The sequence below is a fragment of the Hesperophylax consimilis genome, chromosome 14 (assembly GCF_061612785.1).
Source record: "Hesperophylax consimilis isolate HC1 chromosome 14, BYU_Hcon_1.0, whole genome shotgun sequence".
NCBI classification, from domain to species: Eukaryota; Metazoa; Arthropoda; class Insecta; order Trichoptera; family Limnephilidae; genus Hesperophylax; species Hesperophylax consimilis.
The window spans coordinates 18398068-18416590 of record NC_142849.1 but is presented as its reverse complement, the minus strand read 5'-3'; the positions used below and the strand labels follow the sequence as shown (position 1 = coordinate 18416590).

General features: G+C 31.7%; 1 protein-coding gene across 1 annotated transcript in view; it reads left to right on the top strand.

Annotated features, from left to right (window-relative positions):
• The first annotated feature begins 3342 nt into the window (after window positions 1–3342).
• LOC149417989 (uncharacterized) overlaps window positions 3343–18523 on the top strand; it is a 90890-nt gene continuing 75709 nt past the window's right edge. The window contains exon 1 of the mRNA XM_089639272.1: window positions 3343–3918. Coding sequence (XP_089495398.1) covers window positions 3867–3918 — 52 coding nt within the window. The 5' untranslated portion in view covers window positions 3343–3866. The remainder of the gene's footprint in view (window positions 3919–18523) is intronic.

Sequence of the window (18523 nt, the reverse complement as noted above, 5' to 3'; positions counted from 1 at the left end):
AATGTGAGTTATAATTACTTTCCAGTAATTTTGACGGCCTCCGTAGTCTAGAGGTAAGGCTCTTGACTAGCAAGCTGGAGGTACCGGGTTTGAATCCCGGCGTGCGTGTGTAAATTGTACTAGATTTATTTGTGTTATTTCAAAAATAACTCATTTCAAATAATATATAGTATATTAGCAACACGTTTTAGATTGGAAGGTATTCTCAGTATAGCTCTAGTGTCAAACCATCACTCGGAATTGATGACCCAATCTCCTTCCCCTCCCCACTACCTTCAGCCTCACAATATACTATAATATTAACGTCAGCAAATTTTACTATAACACTCATCATTATCATGTTATTAAAATCTAAAGTACTGTGTGTTTAATTAGAGCCAATTTAAAATAAAACATAATTAATATAACAATCGCTTCTTAGATGCGAATCAACAAACATGACACAAAAGAGACGGAATTAAACGAATTCCAACTCCTCTACGCTAAACACGAAAGCATCCCCTAGTAGTTATTACTTACATCCCGTAGTACTTACCTACTTTCCCTTGCCTGTGTCTTCCATGACATGAAAATAACACATCAGGGAAAAAAATCAAATCCCTCATTCTGAAAAACAAAGGGAAGATTGCCTCATTATATTGTTTAATTAATTTACGGAACAGCCAGCCACGTTCGTGTAAGCACTGATTAAAAAAAACAGGATATTTTTTTATTTGGTTTCAGGTTAAATTAAAATACGCTCCTATGATGTAAAAAAGTTTTTATTCCACTGTTTTCAGCACCAGGACGTGCTGTTCTGAGTTAATAATTTTGAAACTTACGATTTGGAAATTCATACATTTAAAAAAAAATTAAGTTGTTTCATCATCAGTCATTATCAACCCTTGAACTGCTAATCTCCTGCTGTTTATCTCTAGATCCACTAATAATATGTAGACTAATCAATTAATCATTTGTCAATTTCACTCACACTGCGATAAACCCTCGCAAAACGCATTATTTGTTTATGAAGCTTACGAATATGTCTTTTATGTTGTAAAACGACTTTATTCAAAGTATGAATAAAAAGAATAAAAATATTGTTGTGGTTGATAGTATTTATTTTATAAAAAATATTAACATTAAGGCACTTGCATTTCGAGATAAAAATTAACGGTGACAAACAACTCAGACAAGAAAATGAATAGAATGTTTTTTCTTATTTTTAATGATAAATTAATGTTTATAAGCCAAGGTTTTTTATGCATAGCACAAAGAAAAAACAATTATTATAAGCAATAATTAGTCGCTTTAAATATCAATACAAATTGAAAATATGCCTCTAGTAAACATAAATGCTGCCAACGGGAATTGAACCCGCACCTTCTAATGTCCGGTCAGGTGCTCTGGACCACTGAGCTACGTCGGATTTTGTATTGATATTTCAGGCGACTAATTATAGCCTATATCTAATAATTTGTTATATTTTTTCTTGTTCTCTATATTAAAAATAGGAAAAAAAATTACAAAAGATCAAAATTAATAATCTTTGGAATAATTGTCACATTTATATATCTTGTGTTCTCCGCATCTGGACTCACTAGGGTGTCGTAAGGTAACGGAACCAAAGCCTGGCGGGGCTCCAATAACCGGCAGGGCATCAAAACAACCCTTATAATAGGCTTCCTTACTACAAAATGTTTCATAGCGCTTTCTTATTCATAAAATGAACCTATCGGCTCCATTTACTAATCCAATATAGCATTAGATTTTGTGAAAGAATTGTTGTGTTTTTATCAAATCTTTTCTAAATCTGGACGGTAAGAGAATCTTGTAGTGAATAAAGCCATTCCAGTTATTAATTGATATCTTAAACAAAATAGTTGTTATTTGTAAAGTATATACGATTTTTATTTATTGTTTAATTAAATTGTATCTTTTTTTAAGTTAACCTTACGGACAATAAAATAAAAACACAAAGTTTATACATTAAGAAAACAATATTGTTACATTAACGTTTCTACGAATTGGGTACCTAAATGGTACCTATTAATATAATTTCAGCCAATTCATTATAGTATAATGTAATAAACATGTAGGGTGACCACTGACCATGATATATATATTGAATTTTAATTGCAAGAAAAAATATAATAAATTATTATTTTTAAAAGGAGAGAAGACAGAAAATTCAAAAAGAAATTAAAAATAAAAATTACATTAAAAAAGGAAAAGAATGAAAAATATACATTTACAACATACTATGCCAAAATTTAAAAGGACAAAGATGAAAGATTATGCTGGATACCTACCTATCCTCGGATAGCACAAATAATTTAACATTCTTTTTAAATGTACACAAGTAATTTGACGACTTAATGTGATTTGAAAGGCTGTTAAATTGATGTGGAGCTTGGTACAAATAATGTCTTTGCCCAAATGAGGATTTAGGGTGATTTATAAGTATTAAATTTTGTTATTTCACTTTGTCTTCACGAAAAGTTAAATAATCAATGAAGTTTTTAATTTTTCGTTAAGGTGACAGGTATGGGGTTAATTATCATAATATACATCGAACATTGTAACACTTACTGTAAGCCCTCGTCAATAACCAGGTTGCCAAATAGAACTAGTGTGATTGGGGCATTCGTTAGAGGGAATATATACAATGCACGCGGTGTTAGTCGAAACGACAAAAATTAGTCTTCTAGAGTTAAAACAAACCATTCGGTGTTCGACTCCAAACATCATCGTTAATGTCTCTTCCTTATAATTCTTCGTCATGTAGGCTCATTAGGCCTAATAAGTCTTTTTGATGATTCGACAAACACTATTTTCTTGTCACGTTCTAAAAGTTTTCTATTAGGTACCTTGCTATATAAAAATCCTACTCACTAAACTGACTTGCTTACGTGTAGGCTGTAGTTAAGAAGTGATGATAAAAAAACATCTTTTTTTCATTTGTTTGCTACTAAGCATATTTTTTTTTATATTGACTTTAAAAATGATACTAAAATGTAGTATTTTTCACATTATTCAAAATCTTTTGTCATACCTTTATACAATCTGTATCAATATTCTTATTATAAAATGATCATCGGCGTTTCGTTTCAACAACAGTCGCCAAAATAAGCACTGAATTAATACACTCGAAAGCTCGTCCAGTCAATCAAAAAAAGGATTTATCATTTCACACTCAACGAATAAACACGCTGTAAATTTTCTGATATTTTCGACGCGGTGCCTATATTTTGAACATGTCGCTTTTCCAGGAGCTTGATATGTTCGGATAGTCTCTCACTCGTTTTATTCCGCTTCTTTCCAGCGTTCGTTCTCTCTCACCAGTTTCCTTCGGCATTCGGAGCAGAGCGGACGTGTTGCCGCGTTCCGTTCATGCGCACCTTGTCACTGCGTTTCGTAAGTCGCGGAATTTAAAATAAAATATCGTGATTCTAAATTTGAATGTGGAAAGACAAAGATGAATTTTCAGACATGGGCAGCAGATTCTATAGAAAATATTGTTCAAACAATTTCGTGGAATTTCAGAGTGAATAAAACATGGTTTTTTTAAACTGAAAAATAAAGATAATCGTATAAAACTTATAGATACAGGAAGTGCATATATGCGTGAAAACTATAGTATTATTGTTTTAAACTTACAAACGAAAATTGTCCAAATTTTTCATACTGAGGCAATTCATAGCATAAACTAATTTTTTTTTAACAAAGATTATTAAAGTAGAAAAAACCAATGTTAGTTTTTAATACATTATCGGGGGTGTTAAATACATTATTAGTGCCGCATACAAGTAATGAGTGAATCAGTTAGTTGACGTAAATCGTTGACTTAAAAATTGCTAGCAGAGTTGACATGCGTACTGTCAAAGATGTGTCCATACCACATACATGTTTTTCTTCTCCTATTCGTGTTTTTTACTGGTAAGTTTGAGATTTTTCTTTTAAATATTTTTAACCGCAATTTGAAATGTCTCTTTTATTAAAAATGTAACTAAAAAACAAATTCGGTTGCGGGTTCAGATCCCGACTTACGCAAAAAAAATTATATGATCAATTTGTTTTTTTTCTTCACATTTTACTCGTTTAAAATAATATACAATATATTTGCGGCACGTAAAAGAGTAGAAGATTCTCTCAATACCACCATTCAGAATTGAAACCTTGCTTGAAATGGCTTTGGCCGTGTTAGGTGAACTTCCACACCTTCCTCTTCCCCATTTTAATTCCACCCCCATTTCTTTCCAAATGAGGATTAACCCAATTGAGAATTCCATAGTCTCACTGGCTACAGACGGTTGGGAGCAGTTGGGACGATTTGTGTACAATTTCACCTAAAAAGACGAACAAAACACATTTCGTTTGTGTCTGTTACTATAGTTCAAAGGACTCTAGAACATGGATTTCCTTTGAATTTGATATTTTCAAAATTGGAACTGATTTTGGAAAAATATCAAACAAGCAAAAACTGAAATGAAAATCTACCTAACACTACAACATAAAATTACACTAAATTATATAACATAAATTCTGTCGCAATTATTTTTTATTCGAATGCAGCACTAGTGCCAACTGTTTCCAACTATCCAGATCTAGTGAGACTATGGCGTCCACAATTAGAGTGTGTTGTGAGACTGAAACAAGTGAATAAGGGAAGAAGGTGCCAAAGAGAATGGTCGGAATGTACTTGGCTATTTAGATCTGGTCTCCAAACACAGTTAAAGCAATTTCAAGCAATATTTGGATACTGAATTGTGACCTTTCTCCAGGGTAATACCGAAAATATCAAAATCTCGAGTTATTTTACCGGTGTGCATGTATTCTTAAATACTATTTTAACGATGTTCTTGTTTTTTTTTAATTATTTTTTTCTTTTATTATATAGAATTTTAAACTACCATACTAGGCTAATTCCCGTGTTATATATTTTTAAATACTACTTTACCATTGAACATGTATTCTTAAGTATTTGTTAAATCACGTCTACCAAAAACAATATTTGTTTAAAGAAAGACAAACATTTTCAAGATACAAATATCCCAACAAAGTTTGAAAAAAATCCTACTGTCTTCGTTATAAGCGGAAATTTTTTGCTTGTGTAATGATGAAGGAATTAGCTAGCAGAGTTATTGAACCCTCGACGACTGGGTAGGAAGTGGAAACCTTAAGCATTTGTCCAATTAACTACCAACCGGTGTATAAGTATTTCTAAGATTTGCAACGAAATGGGTATGGGAATTGAATTCGATTCATTCGACTGGTAACTGTCAATCCTCCCGTAGGACCACCTTATCTATTTTTGGCTCCATGATAATTCAACACAATGATAATTCAAGGTACCTTTAAAGGGTTATAAAAGTCATTGAGAGCAAAAATCACTTTTCGCGACTTTGTATCACTTTTTAAAGGTGTGGTGAATTGACATTTTGATGACGTTTATTAATAAATAAATACTCGCATTAGGTTGAAAACTCGATAGAAAAAACTTATTCAATATATTTATAGCCACTTTTCATAGGTTCGAGTACGGAACAGTAAGCTCAAACTTTATACATAAATAAATCGTAAATCGAACTGAGCCCATGGATTAGTTATAAAGACGATAGTAAATTTCCTCCTGAAAACAAAACTTAATCTATTACTGCCTGAGGTGAATACGATGTTATAATAAATCCATGTTGGTACCTACCACAGTATTATTAATTTTTATTTTTACCTAAACTTGATTGTCAAGTACTATTTTAACTCGACAGTTTTGCATATCGTCTGTTTGTAAATTCTTTTTACGTTCCGTTTCCGGTTTAAGATGGTGGCAATTTAAAAGGTTCAGTAAATATATTTTTTCTTATGTGAAATCTTCGAGTTTATTTGGACTTTCTTATTCGCACTTTTCAATATAAAGTTGCCTACCTGCCTGAAGAAAGTGTGAAAAATAATTATCGGTCGGTGGCTGAGTTGACATCGCGTTTGTGTCTCACCCAGGCGTGGTGTGTTCAAGTCCTCCATCACAAAATAAGCAACATTTTCCGCTTACTGTGGTGGTAGTAGGAGATTTTCAAATATTGTCAGGTTATTCGTATCAAGGGAATGTTTCCCTTTCTTTAAAATAAAATTTTAAAAAAAAATTCTCCAAATTATTAAGCATTGCTAAATATAAATGATTCTGGTTATATGGTTATTCGTAAACCGGGAATGTTTGTCTTTAAAAAAATATATCTTTGAGATAGTGACGTTTTTTAGACAAATTGTATTATTCTTTATTTGAAGTACAACAAAAATGTTACATAAAATACACGGTTTATAATTAAGTAGGCAGTAAGAACATAATTACACGACTATTTGGGTGACGATTTATTAAATGAGAAAATTATGTGTATTTGTCCTTTTTTCGAAGAGAGTTCTATTGTTCATAGAACTACCAGATTAAGTTTACTATTACTTCTGTTTAATAATAATTGTCACTCTTTTAACATTCGCGTATACAAGTTTCACTCTCTTTACTTTTGTGTATACATGTTTCACTCTCTACAGGTTCCTATAAATAAATAATTGTTACTCTCTACATATTCGTATAAGTAAATAATTCTTACTTTCTACACATTCGTGTATATAAATAACTGTTACTCTCTACATATTCGTGTATATAAGTTTTACTCTCTTTGCATTCGTGTATATAAATAATTGTTACTCTCTACACAATTGAGTATTTAAGTTATAGACATCGTGCCTGTTTACGTACCAACATAAATAAAAAATATATACTTATGCATGAACACAGGCATGAAATTATGGACAGCTGAAAAACATGCCAGGGGGCCTTCAAATTGGTAATTTAAGAATATCGGATCGATAAGCTCACCTTGCTACGATCTTCTGTCGATATCCCTAGCACGGTTGCGCTTTTCGATAACCGAACACATATTGTAGCGAAATAAAATAAGTAATCGTTATATCGCTTTACTTGCATATAGTAAGTTGATTAGTTGCTTAGATCATACATACAGGTAGCAGCCAAAAAAATGAAGATATCGTGTTGGTGGTTCTTATTCGAAGTATGATACCCTTTAATATGACCGAAAGAAATAGGGTCTCATTAGCTCAGTTGGAAGAGCAGCGCCCCAGCAAGGCGAAGGTCCAGATGCAACCGTATCTTTTTTGATTTCTCTGCTTGAAACTTCCGTTTAAAAATTGCTAATATTGTCTTAAATATTTAAATAATATATTGATTTGTAAGTGTTTTTGAATTTGAAAGTTATTTTTTTATATCTTATTTGTTTAGTGTATGCATCAGGTAGGTTGACACTCAAATTGATGGAAGATGGAGTTGGAGACACCCTAGGATGCCATGGCACGATCAAATGAATTAAATTATAAATAAAGTGAGCCGGTCATATCAGAAGTCCAAATAACAGAATAGCATATTGTAAGACGATGTATGAGTGAGAAAAGCTTGAAGTGTTTTCGGAGACAGAGTGGGAGTCCATCTGACTGCCTCAACGGAGAATTCAAAGACCATCTACCATCACATTGAATCAAAACCACTTTATTAAACTTCCCTCAAATAAGGAATCGGTTGTAAACTGCATGATTATTTCAACGCATAATATTCTCTCAGTTTGTTTCCTTTATTTTATCACATAATAACTATGTTTTAACGATGCCCGGTATTCAATATGCCGACGCAATAAGCGACGTGATGTGGTGAGTTTTAATTAAAAATTCCATGATAAGGGTAGTTAATACGTGAAAATTCCGTTTTTAGGGGTGAAAACCTATTTGATTAGGATAATTTCACGATTTCTATATTTTAACCCAATTCGTGTCGTTAGATAAACAGAAAAAAAACTTGTAACTTGTTGCGAAAAATATATTTGAGAGCTTTTTATAGAAATATTTGGTATAATAGTTTTTGCGCCTGGTGGTTTATTTCTACCTTTAATAGCGTAAACATAAAGAAATACGAATAATTTAAAACATTTATTATTCTTTTTCAATTGATTCATTTATTTATTTTAGGCTATCCTTTATAGCGTTTGAAGTCTTAGATTATTAGTGATTAGTATTAGATTTTTAGCGATAGGTTTTGGCGTCGCTTTCCAAATAGGACTAAGATATATAAAGATGTATCAGCTTTTTTAGGTACGCCTGTGTTGTACCCAGACTCGATGCCAACTCAGCCACTGATCGGCTAAATACCTATAATAATAAAAGTAAATTTAAACACAAAATTTTCTTGAAAATATACTATGCAGGTCGGAACCTAACAGTACTGATTACTTTCTTAGAAAACATTATAAAAATATACGCGAATCAATGAAAGTTCGATCAAAAAATAATAATCTATATACGTATATACATATGTAACGTACCTAACTTACCTTTAACTTATGAATCCTGACATTATTAATAGTAAATATTGTTTATGAAATTTTGGGATCAAATGACATTTTTTGCTGTTTTTTTCTATTTCTTTGTAAAAAAAAATTTCACATAATGCCAGTAACCGCTCTACCCCCCATCCTGGCCTTTAATATCAAATAACTATTTACGTTTTATGTAAAAGTCACTCGAGACTAAAATGCCATTTAAAGTTTTACACAAAATAACATTAGGAATCACTGGTTAATAAGTCATTTACATTTCGTAAAACCCTGTATATTTATTTAGACATTAACTGTTTATTGTATCTTACAAGTAATAAGGTAGGTAGGTTTATTATATTTACATAGTTCAAGTCCTTATTACAAGATAAAACGTATACACCCATAAAATTTTCTAATAAGGAAACCTTTTTTTTTAACGAAGAAAACAGCAGAATGAATTCAATTAACTTTAACGTACGTATTTTGAAATCTTTCTTATTAAAGTGTGAGTAATTTTTCGATGGTATTATATAATTTCGAAGTATGGATTTTAAATAATTATTCATTAAAAAAACGCAAAAAAAAGAAATTGGTGAGACTGGAACTTTAACTTATTTTTACTTAACGAGCGGTTGCTTTACTAAATTAGCTGCCGGACTAATATTACATTTTCTAAAATGGTTGAAATATGATCAGCAAAAGAAACATTGAAAAATTGCTAGATCATAGATACTTTGATGGCCAAACAAAAGTATAATAAGGACTTATTATTTTTATGGTTACTAAATAAAACTTTAAATTTATAAATAAAATGTGAGAGTGAATTACTGATTTCTTTAACATTTTATGAAATCCTCCCTGGAAATCAGAAAAAAATAATGACTGAATCGTGGATTTACAGAAATTGGATTCAAAATACCTTTCTGAAACGAATCATTTGAGATCATCTGTGACAGATAAAATGGAAAACTTTAACAAGAATAACAAAGAAAAGATTCGCAGAAGCACTTATTTTCTTTCGGACACAAAAACCATTAGCGAAGATTAAAGAAGTACACCTTGAGATGTGATTTCTGTCTTTAGTTATATAATATTAGATTTAAAAACAAGACATTGTTAAAAGACACAGATAAAAGTATGTAAAATACATAATAATACACATATTTTAGATTTAATTATTTAATAAATTTTAAAACCCTCACCTTCAGAATTATCTCATCTTCGTTTTTCATCGTATAGAGGACAAATCAGAATCGATAGCGCTAGTCTCATAATAGATTCTTTTTTGTATCTTATGAATGTAGCCTCTATGACAGCTTATGAAATAAATTGTCTATGAATGTCAAAAAACGTTTTCGTAAAATGGCATCACAAAAATGAAAAAAATAGACTTTTGAAATACCGGTGCTAAAAACCACATTTTTCGATTACTTTCCGGTTACCAGGTAATATATCATATTATTAAAATATTGACAGTGGTTTGGTAAAACCCTTCAAGCCACAAAACGAATACTTTTTAGGAGACGATAAAAACTAAAATTGAGAAATTTCAAGCATGTTTTGTTAGAAAAAATATTTAAAAAAAACTTGTCACAAAAATCGTACATGTAGGGAACAGAGACAGTCTAAAGGCTAGGCAGTGCTTTTCGGTAATACCAGCAAATGTAACATTCAGAGCCTGTATATATTTACTGTATTTATTTTGGGTAAAAAAAGGAATGTTATATAAATATCCACTAATTGGCTTGTAAGAAACCAAGACAAAGTTTTTTTAAACTTAATTTTTAATGATAAACTAATGTTAGACAAAGGTTTTTATGCAAAACAAATAATTATTAGCCTGAAATACACATACAATTCTAAAAAAATCTTAAATTTTATTTTTTTACTCGGATTTACAATTTGTTCATATTTCATGTTTCGTTCAGATTTATTAATATTATCTTCTTCTTCATATATATAAGTTATTCCTATATGGAAGATATTATCTTCCAGTTCTTAGAATACGTATTAAATTATGTGAATTAGTTGTCTGCAAAATAGCACAAGCAATTAATTAAGAAAATATCTTGTATGGAGTGTTTGACAGCTCAGTGAGTAGAACGCTAGATAATCGTTTGAGTTCGAAAATCAGGGCGCGTATCTACAAAGAAGGTATTTTCCATTTGAGTTTCATCAACATATTCAGAGGCATTGCAAAGCACAAAAATTGGATACGAATTGAGGAAATTAGAAATGTGTATGTAATGTGAAAGAAAATTTATGATCAGAATATGTAAAAAAAAAAGTATTCACTAACAATGTAAGAATCTCCACACTAGTAATCAAGGAATTTATTTGTATTTTATAGAACCAAATAGAAGGAAATAAAAAAAATTAATATTAACGACTTTTAGTCGAAGATATTATTGTCTTGGTGTAAAACAACCGTTCGGAATTGAAACGTTGCTTGAAATGGGTTTGGCCGTGTTTGGTGGCCAAATCTGAATAGCCAGGTACTTCCTCACCTTCCTCTTACAAACTTTCTTCCCCTGCCCACTTCCTATAGACTTACTGAATTATTTCGATCACGGCCTATGTCTTCTTTGGGGGTGCTGTGTGTAGTGGAAGGAGATAAAGATACGGAAATGAAAAAAGGTACGAGGGGTGGGTAGGAATCTAGGGGTCAGTGTCATCTTTACCACTACGGTGAAATGGGTCGAGAGAATCTTGCTGGAGAGGTAAAAATACCTCCCTCAACCAGTCTCTTCAAATCCGGCCCGACACACAGTAGCTGGGTAGACGCATCCACCAGTAGACAATCCTCACCCCCATGAACCTGGGCACCCCTGCTAAGTCACCAAACCCAGCGAATCACTTAGGATGACCTGTGACACTGTTGGTGATATATGTACATTACTTTGTTCTGTAAAACACCCAATCAAGCGTGAAAGAGGTTTGCTGTATAACAAACATGCTTTTTATTTATATTACATTTACAAACTTACTACAAATCGCGCTGGAACTACTTACATAATGGTATCTAGCTATTTACTTCCTATGTACTCATGTTATTATACTTACACTCACTGAACTCCTTTGCACATCTTTCTATAATAATGTAAATACGTACTTATATCTTTCATACCTCTTTTCTTAAGTAATTTCTGCGATTACTAGCATATATATTATTCCTTAAATACATTGAATACGGTAGTCAATAATTGCGTGGTTCTTTCTAGATTACAAGATGTAGATAATTAAAAAAAAGTATAACTGGATACACGTCCGATCTGCTTGAGTAGATAAGTTGTTCTGCATTCTACGGAAAAAATTAAATACAATGAGCTCCCGTCCTACCAATCGGCTATCCTTCGGGTGCCGTCGGAACCGTTCGGGACCCGACAGTGTAATCACCGCCATCTATGACTAAATATCAGAACTATATTAACTAAATATTAATAACAACATTACAACTTTAAATTTATTATGCTCTTTTTTACAATTTAGCTATAATAATGTATCAACATCCAAAACCCGTCAAGACGTGTATGATTAAAATAGTAGTTATAATAATTTGGTCATGTTTTCGTAAAGGGTGTCATATTATTACAAACTTATCTTTTGTGTCAACATGAAAAGAATCGAATGAAAAAATCTTCTAACCCAAATAGAAAAACAACTTCTAAATTTAAAGGAAATATCGCGAATCAACAAACTTGACTTTGATTTTTCCCTGCAAACAACAATTCAAAACTTTTACAAAGCTCAGTAACCAATTAATTAGCTGTGTAGCCAGTTACAACAGAACAGTCATAATTATGTTTCCCCAAAAGCGTTTATTGAAAAATTGCCTCCATTCCTCAGAAACTTTGCCAACCGTTTTGCTGGGACGAATGTAAATAACTCTGGTTTATTTTTCTTACACATTTTCGAGAAAAAAGTACTGAAAAAAAGCTGACGAAGAAAAGAAGACGATGAAAAAAGTAAGAGAAAAGAGGATTTGTTACATTAGAGTAAAACAATAATTTTTCAATTTAAAGTTAATATTAAAGCGGGAGTAGCAAAATATCTGTTTTTTTCGTATTGTTTGAAATTTTGTTTTCATATTGATTCTAGATAGTAAACCTAACTTACCTAATCTGACCTAAATTAACATGTCTTAAAAAAAACTTAAACTTGAAATTAATCAACCTAACCTAACCTGTTTTAATTTTAAAAAACTGGTTTATTGATAATCTCTACATTTTTTTTATCATAATAACGATTTTTATTTGATAACCTCTTGATAAGCGTGTGTAACTAATATATTAAAATATTTGTAGTTAAGATTGAAAAGACTTAAAAATATATTTTTGAAAACATAAGTAATTAAATTATAGGAACAAAGAGTAAATGGTAACTTTGCTTTGACCTCAGAATTAAAATGGTAAATAATTAGTTGTTTGATTTCTGAGTAGATCTAAGGACGAGCCAAATAAGCAGTTCTTTTGATTTCACAAAGAACTTTCTCTAATTAAATACATATAAAGTCTACGAATTCAGTTAGTTATTTTTCAAAAAGATTCCTTGCAGTTATTTTATCTTTAAGACATAAAGTCTAGTAAAATAAAGAATTTGTTCTGTATTTTTCGGGATACGAATTACATTTTTGCGAGATATTTTAAGTGCCAAGCTTTGCTATCTACTTGTCTGCCGCGAGTAGGTACTTCTGTCGGTTTACAATTCTTACTTGATTAGATAGGCTGAAACTGTCAGATTAAATCCGTGAAACCCCTTTGCTCCCACAAAAACTGACATAATTAATTATCAAAAAAAACAGTTTTTTTACGTAAAACATAAAACAAACATGATTGCGATTAAGTTTTCGTTCGGTACATTACATAAAAATATTTCCTGAAAGCTTTTTTAAGCGTGATTATTTATTGCCTTCTTTACAACTTTCTCGCCTTAAATGTGTAACATCTACCAATATAATAAATCTAACGTAGACCCGTGAAAAATCACGGAATATCACAACTATAGGTTTCTGAAGCTGAAAGTAGTTATTAATAAAAAAATCATTGCCTTTCGAAAAACGGATCAGAAAACACCGTTGGTTAACTTGAAAAATTACGACATCTGTCAATTTTTTTTACAAAATAATATATATTTCTAGTACAGAATTAATCAATATAATAATTTTGATACCTGCTTTATCTCTTTTCTGAATCGTAATTGTTTTCGAATTAGTATTTATTATAGTATCTGTGTACAGTAGAACTACATAACTATTTTTTAATCTTTTTATATTTACTCCAAACAAGAGGCAATGAAGAAAATTGATAATTTGAATCTTGAAGAGGCAATGATGTTATGGGAGGGAGAAAACACAGATGGTGGCAAACCGATCCTCAGCCGAGCTTTTGATCCCAAGAATGAGTCGAGGAAACGACCCGTTCTCATAATTGATGTCAACCGTGCACAAATGTTGGGTGTGTTTTCCGACCGTGCATTGGTGCCGAAGGGATCTTTCATTAAAATACCGGTAAAACAAAGACGGCATTCTTTTATGACGCCACGGGAATCTATCGAACGGACCGCCCGTTTCTAGTCAGGGTCAAGAGGTTTTAATGTATTTTGGAGCTCAGACCGGAGGTGGATGCCAAATTCAACCGTGTATACGTTGGTGTAGATACAGTTTTTGTACATTTGTCGTCCACTTGAAATCTTCCACATAGAAGACAAATTGGCGATGAATATTGAAAAATTACTTTGCTTTTGGATATTTAATAAAAACTTAACCAATAACGAATAATATACATTTTTTTCTATAATATTACCAATATCATTTATATTTAGTAAAGCGTTTCTGGAACAAAAAGACAAACATTCCTGAGATAGGATTAACAACGAAAATATTTGAAAATATCCTACAGTAAGCGGAAAATTTTTGCTTGTGTTGTGATGAAGGACTTCGCTAGCCGAGAAATTAAACACTCTAAACGCTAGGTCAACTCAGCCACCGATGTATTTTGACAAAAAACTAAAAATGTGAATAATACTATTCTTTAAAATTAATTTAAAAACTAAATAGAATTTTTTTTCTTTATGAGTTCCAAAATATATTTATTTAAAAAAAAAACATTTTTTTTACAATTGCTTCACACGTGAAGCTCTGAGGAAAGGAATTCCCATCAAGGCCTATGTCACCTTTGGGGATGCTGTGTGGAGGGTATTTTAGGAAAGGAAGGGGGGGAAGTTCTAGGAAGGAAAAAGGTATGAGGGGTCGGTAGGAATATGAGGATCATTGTTTCCAGAAGTGACGGTTGTATGAATCCATCCCTCCCATTTGGGTAAATTGTTCCCGGGCGGCGGTACCCGTACCCGCCTCCCTAATAGAAAAAAATCTTATCATTTAAAATGTTTATATATTTGGACGTAGGTTTACTGATTAAATTTTCTTTAGGTGGGTACTTGTCAAAAAATGCTGGTAAGCAGAAAAATCAAGTGTTACGAAATGAGTTTTTTTTTTCATTCTTAGTAAGAATTTATGAAACGTAGTGATAAAGTATTGGGTAGAAATGAAGAAATAAATATTGAATTCTGGAGCCATGAAGTGAAGAGGTTGGCAAACATCTCGTATTTCAGCAAAGTCAGACTTCATCGAGTTTATCGCCGAAAGGCCATCTGTTTCTTGGTAGAAAACGCCGATGCGAGCAAGACTTCAAAACGGTCCCATTGTATTGAAAAAATAAGGGCGTTGTTATTCGTCTCTTTCTTACCTAGTTCTACGCAGAGTACAGAGGGAAATAAATTGGCGCTTCAAAACAAAATGTCGGATTTATGGCGTGCTTTAAAGTCTGAAAAAAAAACAATTTTCTAAAATACATTGCTCTGTAGACATGGAGTGAGTTGTGAAAAATAATACCATGACTGAATTCTTGATTCTTGACAAATCAGTTAAAATTTTTAAAATAAAAAAATATAATTTTTTTAATTTCTTTAAATTATCGGTTATCCCGTTAAAAACGGGATTGTAGGACTTATTTCGTGAAAATCCGAATATTTTGCATTTCGTCTTGATGTATTATCAAGGCAAGTGTACTTGCATTTGCCTTGATAATATAGCATGATGAAAGGCAAAAATATTCGTATTTTCATGAATGTCATGATAATATATTTGTAATTTACTGAAAGTTTATCATGAAACTAGTTTATTCATTTGTTGAGCCTGCAATCCCGTTTTTAACCAGATTTCCAATAATTTGAAGAGATTTTATTTTTTTATTTTTTTTATTTTTATTTTTTTTATTCACATTTAAACCCGCTAAACTACTTATGTAGTTTGTCAGCAGGGACATAGAGACAACATTTATACACTCATAAGATACAATTTGAACGGTACATAATTACATAAATTGGTTACATTGCAGAAAAGTTTAAATAGCAGCATAAAAGCCTTATATAATAAGCAAGTAAAAATAAATGTATGAACAAATTAGTATTATCAACAAGTACATCAATAGTTTCATAAATAGAGGTAGGTAGTCAGGTATTACAAAATAATTGTTTTTACATTTTCTAAGAATATGAATTCCATTTCAGGGGCATCAGTATAGATCATTATTATCCAATAACCATTTCCTTAGATTATATTTAACATTAGCAGTATACATGTTATTATTTTTAATTGTCATTGGTAATAGGTTAAAAATTTTGGGTACTATATAGTTTAAAGTTCTTTCACCATATTTATTAGTACATTTCGGAACTACCAGTCCTTCATTTTGAGTGAATCTTGTGTTATGTTTATGGCAAACTCTTTCCCTATACAATGAATCAGACAATATAACATGTTGACTTACAATATTATAAAACAATAATCCTCTGACAGGTAAAATATTCAGAGACTTGTATATTAATTTAATTTTACTTCTGTGTTGATTGTCATATTTATGGATTAACAATTTTATAATGGAGTTTTGTAATGTTTGTATATAGCTTATATTAGTTTTACAAGAATGTCCCCAAGAAGTAATTTCATAACGTATAGTGGATTCAGCCAGAGATAAGTAGATTAACTTTAAAGTACTTATAGGCACGAAATATTTTATTTTATAAATCCTACCCACAATAGCTCGTAGACGTTTACAAACATTAGCAATGTGTACATCCCATTTCATGTAGCAGTCATAATTTTAGTTTTTTTGGCGTTTATAAAGAGGCCTGCATCATGCGACCATTTCAGTAGGGCAATAAAATCATATTGCATAAGGTTCATTGCAGTAACTAGATCTTCGTGCGATATTACGAGCGCCGTATCGTCTGCATATACAAAATGTTTAACGAATGAAAACAATTTTCTCATAATTGAGACATAAATAATATAAAGGGTTGGCCCTAGAATTGACCCCTGTGCAACACCTGTTGAGATATGTTTTCTTTTGCTAAATTTCTTAAGAATTTTTGCTCTTATTTGTCGATCAGTTAGTAATTTTTTTAATAAAACTAGCAGCTTTCCTCTAATTCCTATTGCCTCCAGTGTTTCTAATAGTTTATTTGTATCAATGGTATCAAATGCCTTAGAGTTATCTATGAATAAAACCAACACTTGTTTTTTTAGATTTAATTCATAATTTATGTGATTTGAAAATTCCTGAAGCAGCATTTCCGTACTTTTTTTCTTTTGAAATTCATATTGGTTGGGATCCACCAAAGAGAAAGATTCTAGATGTTTATTAAGTTTTATGGAAATGTATTTTTCAAGTATTTTTTCTAGGGCTGGCAATATGCTTATTGGCCTATAATTTTGAATATCTGTATGTTTGCCCCCTTTGTAAATTGGCCTTATGATTAATATAGTATAATAAACTATAATTAAATTGATAAAGTGTGTTATAACAGGCCCTAAAATATTAATATGTGTCTTAATGTCAAACATTCGAATGTTGTCAATCCATCAGATACTTAATAAATTAATAATACTCATTTAATAAATAAATTCATAAATTAGTAATACTTTATTTCTTGTCTGTATTTTTCAGACAACTGATTTCAATTCAAAAAAATAAAAACCACTTAAATTCAAAGTAAATCTGATTTTTGAACCAGATTTTACCCGACTAATTTCACGTAGGTAAATCACGCACAGACAACCTACATAAGTATATTTGATTGTACCTATGTTCTCTGGGTATCGCGGTTTTGAGAGCATCGTCTTCTCTGTAACGTTTTTTTTTGTGATTACTTCACAAGAATCCTAACTTCTCCTAGCCATCTGGAGCCAGTAGGACTATGGCATTCTGAATTGGGGTATATTGTGAGACTAGATTTAGTGGAAAGAGGAAGAAGATAGGGAGAATGTAGTGGGGCAGTACCAGGCTATTCAGATCTGGTCACCAAACACCGCTAAAGCCATTTCAAGCAACGTTTCAATTCTGAATGGTGGTCTTAAAGTAGGGCGATACTGGGAGTATCTTTCACTCTGAAACGTACCGCAAATATATCTTATAGCAGGGCGATACTGGGAGTATCTTTCACTCTGAAACGTACCGCAAATATATCTTATATATTATTTAAAACCATTAAACATTGAAATAACACAAATCAATCAATTCAAATTTATTTGCGCAAAGCGGAATTTAAACCCGCGACCTTGCATGTTGCTAGTCGGGAACCTCACCCCTCGACCACGGAGGTAATGCAAGTATACTGTATAGCTACTCGAGTGATTTGTTTCATATACAGGGTGTATCGGCACGTACCCGACAAACTTTAACCAGCTATTCCTTAGCACATTTGGAGTAAAAAATGTTATGGGCACTTTGCTGTCCGGTAACATTTTTTTTTAATAAAAAATTTACTATTCATATTTTCACCACATGTCACCAATGTTTTATCCTTTGTCAAAGTTTGAAAACCCATCTGGCAATATTTTGTTCGAGTTTCGTTGAATAATGTACGTACGTACCTACGTTGGCGCTCTTTTACAATCACAACGAAATGGCACGGCACCATTCGTCTCATTTTTAACTATGTGTACGAAAAAGCGAGGACACTTTTTGACACACTTGCTAATAACAGCTGTTTTACACGAGAAACAATGCAAATGACACTGGAGTGTGGATTTTTTATTTATTTTTTGTTTTTAATGGAAAAAAAATGTTACCGGAGAGCAAAGCGCCCATAACATATTTTACTCCAAA